This window comes from Tauraco erythrolophus, chromosome 7 (assembly GCF_009769465.1).
Source record: "Tauraco erythrolophus isolate bTauEry1 chromosome 7, bTauEry1.pri, whole genome shotgun sequence".
Classification (NCBI taxonomy): Eukaryota; Metazoa; Chordata; class Aves; order Musophagiformes; family Musophagidae; genus Tauraco; species Tauraco erythrolophus.
The window spans coordinates 53,979,728-53,986,463 of NC_141471.1; the positions used below are offsets into that span (position 1 = coordinate 53,979,728).

At 46.7% G+C, this 6,736-nt stretch overlaps 1 protein-coding gene across 2 annotated transcripts in view; it reads right to left on the reverse strand.

Moving 5' to 3' along the window:
- The window catches only part of RAMP3 (receptor activity modifying protein 3), a 52,143-nt gene extending 50,675 nt beyond the window's left edge, over positions 1 to 1,468 (reverse strand). Inside the window, exon 1 of one of the 2 annotated variants that reach the window (XM_086615031.1) lies at positions 1,189 to 1,468. Coding sequence is in view for 1 of the 2 variants with exons in the window: in XM_086615030.1 (XP_086471156.1) it covers positions 1,189 to 1,240 (52 nt within the window). In the remaining variant the exon portion in view is untranslated. The remainder of the gene's footprint in view (positions 1 to 1,188) is intronic. The other variant, XM_086615030.1, reaches the window with a different exon arrangement.
- Between the last annotated feature and the right edge of the window lie 5,268 nt (positions 1,469 to 6,736).

Consider the following 6,736-nt stretch of genomic DNA (forward strand, 5'->3'; position numbering starts at 1 on the left):
TTCCCTAAGTTCAAGACTGCATAAATCTTTCACATGTCAAGACAGGTGTTGGCCATTTTTTTTATTCCTTTGCAGCTGGGAAATAATAAAAAATCAGAGCAATTAAGGTAAGATTTTAGCAGTCCTCAAGGCACAGAGAATCAGAAAATTTATGCATTTGACATGTCATTCTTTTGACAGACCAGGTCAAGACAATGCTACCGAACGCTGTCAATACAACTATCTGTTGATTTGTGAGTCTTTTTGTAGAAAGATATCCAGTGTTCACCAGCTTTGTAAAGGGAAGGGGCATAAAGTTAGCAAAGTTATAAAGTCCTCAGATAAACCTTCTAAATGTACGAGGCCTGATTTTCTTCTCCCTTATCTGTGACTCAAGGGGAATTAACTACATCTCTGGGTTTACCGTTGAGTGAAGAAGATCAGAACTGACATCTCCCAGCAACTTTTGACCTGACTGCAACGTGTTAAATCTGGGAGTCCTAAAAGAAGCTACCTGACAAAAAAATAGTTCTGCTATCAGTAGAGTTGCTCTGATACTAAGTGAAAGATCTGAAGGATACCTGCGCTTTTGTAACTGCCTGTTTGTATCTCAACCGCTCCAAGGGGAATCCCCGCCTGCAGCAGAAAACCTTCCCCAACGGGCAAATCTGCCCCCAGAAACGGATTCGGGATCCGAGACGGAACGCCTGAAGTTGGTGAGATCCCTTCTCCTGGGGGGCTGCGCGCCCTGTGCCGTGTTTCGGGGCTCCCTCCCGGCAGCGGGAAGGGGACGGCGGGATGCTGCGCTGGACCCGCGGCGCAGATGCTGCGCCCGGCCCCGCCGCCCAAACGCAGCCGCCGCGAAGCCGCCGCTCCGCTCGGGACGGAGAGCCCCGGAGGGGAAGCAGCCCCCCGCAGCCCGGCCAGACCCGCTCGCGAGGCGCTGCCTGCCCGCCCCACGGGCGCCCCTCCCGCCGCCAAGGGAGCCCCGGAGAAAATCCCTGTGCCCAAAGGATGCTCTTTCAAATGGAGGTGGGCAGCTCGCACCTCTCCCGAACTTCTCCCCCGCGCCCCGGCAGAAACCGCTGCCCGCGGGGGCCGCGCACACGCCGCAAGGATGCTCGGCCGGTCCCCGCCGACCCTCGTGAAGCAGCCGCCGGCGCCCCGGGGCGGTAGCGGCGAGCCCCCGGCCAGCCCCCCGCCACTTACCCCACAGCAGCAAGACGGGGAGCTGCCGCCGGCGGCAGCCGGGCGCCTCCATCCCGGCGCGGGCGGCAGCGGCGGCGAGGGGCCGCGGGGGACGGAGTCCGCATGGGGCAGCCGGTCCGCAGCCGCGCAGGGCCCAGGCCCGCCTCAGCCCCCCCGCCGGGGAGGCTGCTCTTCATGCCTCGGCGTCCAGCCCCGGGCGGCGGCGGCAGCGGCGGGGGCGGAGGGGCGCAGCTCTCCCGCCCCCGGGGTGCTCCCAGAGACGGGGCGGACCCCGCGGCCGGGCGGGGCACGGAGGAGGCGGGCTGCGGGGCCGGGGGGGGGGGGCGGGGGGGTGTACGCGCGGGAAGTGCGCGCGTTTGAGTGTGAGCGAGTGAGCGTGCACGCGCATGCACGTGTGCGCGCGGAAGGGCAGCCATGCCCCCGGCCCACCCAAAAGCCGCAGCGAGAGGAATGCCTCTGCCGACCCGCGGGGCCGCGTGGGTGGTTGCGGAGGGGAAAGACCCTCCCCACCACGGGGAAGGTTCTGGTCCCAAGTGACCGAGCCGTTCAGGGACTCCTCGCCCCCCTCCCTGGAAGCCCGAGCAGCCTCTCCCCTCCTGGCACAACATCCTGGCAGTGGGGGTGAAGGCACCAGGGGCTGGAGGGCCACCTGCGTTAGCCCACCTGCAGCCCTTTCCGTTCGGCTGGCACGGCACCCACATGTTCGCCTGCTTAATATGCACAGCGGAAGATGGGCGGCGAGCTAGCCTGACCCCCGCGCTGCCAGAGTAGAGCAGCCAGGAGCTCTGAGAAAATGCCTCATGTATTTTTATGTTGCCTTTTCATCTCTGCGTGGTACGGCTCCTAATTTTCATCAATATTTAAAGACTCTGTTCCTGGAGCTCTCTAGGAAATTAGCATCTCCAGCAAGAGACGCCAGACTGAGAAGCTGCTCAAGAAGCCTTTTCTTATCTAAAAATAATGGTACTGGCTCAGTAATAAAGAGCCAGAGTGTGTTTCTAGGTACACGGACACCCCACCTCAGTAACTGCCTTTCAGTAGGATGTTAAATCGCTGCCATTGTTAATGGTCAAACGTACCATAAAACTTTACATTTCAAAAATATTTTCATGCCATACACGAGAACCAAGGGCACTTTTAGGCATCAGTCAGGTTGTTCCCATTGACTTCATTCACTTGCACAGCACGGTGCTTTCGAACACTGTTGGAGCGTGGGGACCCTGACACAGTAGCAGAATTGCACATTGCACATGTCTCCGAAAGCAAATTACTCAACACACAAACTCTGCCTGATTTATGCTGTTATCTAGGCTGAAGGAAATCAAAAATTTGGGAATCCACAGTGTTGAAATAGCTCTGCAGACATTTAAGTGTGTCAGTTACAATGAATCTCCTATCATTTGCGTGCCACTTTTTCCTCTTAGCTGAAAGCAAATCTTGTAAAATACCATAAACCATAAATAAACCATAGCTTAGGGAGATAATAGCTTCAGCGGAGGGGCTGCCACTTCTGCTTTGTAAGGAGCATTTACCAGCTACCTCTGCCAGAAGGAGCTACAGTGAAGTGACAAGTGTGAAGGCGTGTACACTGCAGACTTGCTATAGCATCCTTCCTAACAGTAAGATCTTGATTTCCCTCACAAAACCTGTTACTGGCAACATCACAATTCGTATTTTCAAGAATTCGGACTGATCTTCAGGAGGGTTAGAACCTATCGTGCTTTATATGCAACATTATACATTAAGCAATATTCAGTATATTATACAGTATACAGGCAACATTTTTGTCACATAGGACATGGAGAAAATACTGACAATTTTCCTTTATATCTTTTGTATTTGTTTTCTTCACCTGTTTCAGATGAGAAACTGGCAAATCTTAAAAGTGAATGTTATTCCTTCCATCAAGATTCAGCGAGCACTTCCCATTTTGTGCTTGCAGCAAGTAGTATGAAGGTGTAAATATTATCTTTGACGTAGAACAACAGCTAAAGTTTATAGGTAAATGCACTAAGTTAGAGTGTTGTATTCAATCACAAGCCAGCTATGCTAGGTGATATCTTCAGCAAGGTGATCTAAAATGAGTAAGTCTGATTCACAGGCGTATGTGAACAAAACTGTCAGCAGCAAGAGGCAACTTTGGCTGTTTGAAGGTTTTCATTAAGACTGCCTCTCCCTCTCCATTGCAGTAATGCCAATAAATCTACTTCAGAAAGGCTGCGAACCTTTTTATTCCACAAATCTGCCTTAGTAGCATCATGCCTCTATGCCAGCAGTAGGAATCCAATTCACCTTCAAATAAGAAATATGGTAAACGCCCTTTGCTGTGCAAAGCTCTAAATCCCATCCCCAACAACATGCAGTAAGAATAACCTCAAAACCATAGTCTGTTGTAATTTCCAAACATAAAACCTCCAGAGATCACACTAACCCCTTTTCAGGTACCCACAGACAGTGCTGCAATCACATTACTTCAGGCATTGTTCTAAAGTACTCAAATCTGCTAATAAGTCACTGACTTAAGAAAACAAATGATAGCAATGGACAGGTAGGCAGTTGTTTCAGTATGGTAAATTCCCAAGGAGTCTGAGATGAGAAGAGATGGAAGGAGTCAAGCCATCCAGGACAGGTATTATCGTGAGCACTAGAGCGCTCAGGGTAATAAATTCTCCTGCTCCAGAGGTTAAACTGATCCAACAGACACTAAAAAACTGAAACAATAAAAAATAAATAAAATAAAATAAAATAAAATAAAATAAAATAAAATAAAATAAAATAAAATAAAATAAAATAAAATAAAATAAAATAAAATAAAATAAAATCTGAAGACATTACACTACGGAAAGCAACAATGCCTTTCCTTGTTGCCTGAAATATCTTCCCAGATAGGGTGGCCACTCACCTGCATGGAGAGACCTTGCCCAGTGTTGGACAGAGAGTTTTCTTCTCCTCTTCTTAGCACAGCAATTTTCTATAAAAGATACTTTAGGATTTTAAGATCACATTTTAATGGGATCGCTTGCCGGATTGAGGTTTGACAAAGTAGGTTCACTTCCTCTGTGGTTTTAAACTAAAGTAGGTCATCTTTCCCACCCAATACTCCTAGGAGCATGCCTTTTCTGCTCCAGAAATTTAAAGAACTAAAACGTATCTACAGGTCATTAAAATAATTTCTTCCTTTATATATACTGTATTATAGTTTAACAAGTAGCTTCTTCCTGCGACTCAAAGGCCACACTGTGGTACACTGACTGCACATAAAAGCCAAATTGATTTTAAGTCAGTGAAATTTGATAAGCTGAAACTCTTTATGCCTATATTACCTGAACCGAACAGGGGGAGAAAAAAGACCTTTTTTTCTATGTAAAGATGTTCATTTTTTTTACATAAGAGCAGATATGGTTTAGGGAAATATCTTGCCAGCCTTCTAAAACTTTGGTTTTTAAGCCATGTGTGCACGTGCTCTATGATTTCAGCAGGGTTCCCATGTTCAGAGCAAAGCATCTAAGCAGCATGTACATGTTTCAGACTGCACTCTGTTTCAGAGGTGCTGAGCTGTGAGTATTCAGCACCTCCAAGACCATTTTATTTTACATACCTAGCTCTGACATGACAGCCTTCCCACCAGCGCAGCATGTAGGCTTTGTTAGATGGACCCAGAACATTCAACTACTTTGTTTCCATACTAGTTCCTAGTATGGTAAATGGTCTTGATGCAAAAAAAAAAAAAAAAGAAAATTCAAGCTACTTGTATATCCTGCACCATCAACACCAATACCTACGACGAATAACAATGGTTCCACGAGTGTTGTGATGAAGATCGAGGGAACACAGACAGATGTTACAGGAGAATGGCAAATGCCATCTCCCCTCTCTTTTCTGGAGGGAAGCTCCCCAGCCAAGGGTCCTCCACCAAGACACCCACCCCTTGTTTTATGGCTGGTGGTATAAAAGGCTCTCATCACATGACCCAAAAGCGAATCTGTAAGAGCTGGGGTGTCTCGCTGATTCCCAGCTGGTTTTCCCTTATCAAAAGGAGCATCCCAAGGCTGCTGGTGGCTGTATGTCGCACACGTCATGATCTTCTCTTCCTGCTGCCCACGGCTATTCTTTTTCGACACCAGGCAGAAGCTTTAGGGTAACAGAAAGTCTTTGTAATTCAGCTCAGGCATGGGAAACAAATCATGCCGTCGTTTTTAATATAAACATTAGCAAAATGCACACAAAGCTATATTCTTTCTAGACTAAATAAAGCCAAAATTAATTTATGAGTTTTTAAACACTTCACTGTCAGTTATGTTCTAGAGGCCCTGAATTTTTACTCAGGGAATGCATTTGTTTTTTCATGACAGGCTGTCTGAGCAGTTTGGGAAATGCCAGCAAAGGAATATGTAAACTGTCTCCATACATGGTTGTCTCTGAGAAGTAACTCAGCCTGGAAAACCAGGGAGAAAGGTACCAGAAGACAGATTGAAACATACACTTCCATTTTATTCTTTTCAGAAATAATAGCACTGTTACAATTTCTCTTCTTACAAAATCTTACAGAGTTGAAGTCTGAAATCTTACAGGATTGTGTCATCAATACTCTTGCAGCCATCTGAAGGAACATTCAAGGATCATTTTATAACCTTTGAAATTCAGCTGATTCTGCAGAGATTGGTGAAGGAGCACATGGGTACTAACATAAACCTGCCTGCAACAGAAGGCAGTAAACTCTATCCGAGTTCCAGGATTTCTGACTCCACAAATGGGCTCTGATCAGTGCAATTATGAACCATCCAGCATCTCCTTAGCATGAAAACAGACTAATCATCCGTTTTAGGTGCATGGAAGACTGGCTTTAGGGCTGAGCTAGACAGATCCTAGGACATTTCCTTAGAAGGAAATTCCATAAATTTCCATTCCATGGAAAAATGCAGCACTATATAAAATGGAAAATATTACCATTGTAAATAAAAGGTTATTTGGAGGCACAAAATGAGTGCAACACACAACATTTCTAATTTTCCCGTTCTAATTCCTATCGTAGTTCTCCTTCTAAAGTAAAATGGAAAATAAATAAAAAAACAAATGTTTTCATTAAGGCTGAGTTCAACCCACTATTACATTCACACGGTTAGATTTCTACCACAATATATCATCTATTTTAATCTTGTAATCTTTACAGCCCCAAGGCAACCCCAGTTCATACACAGATCGCTTACACCTCTTCCCACAGACGCCTCTCACAGCATTTGCTACAAACTGCATAAAACGTGAACCCAGGCACAAAGATTGCCTTACAATGTTTTACTTGACCAATTTCCCTCGCTGTGTGATGGTGAAGAGCTCCAGCTGCCATCACTTGAGAAGACCCAGAGAGATTCCCCAATGCCATGCATTTGCTTTACCAGCAACTACCTCCCTTTCCCCTGACTGAGACGCGATGCACGGTAAATAGTTTTACTTCTTGGGAAGTAAATGGGAAATCTGGAGAAAATTCGTTGGCAGTGTGCCTAAAGCGCATCACTGATCATCACTGCCATAGAAAAAGGGGAAGGGAGGA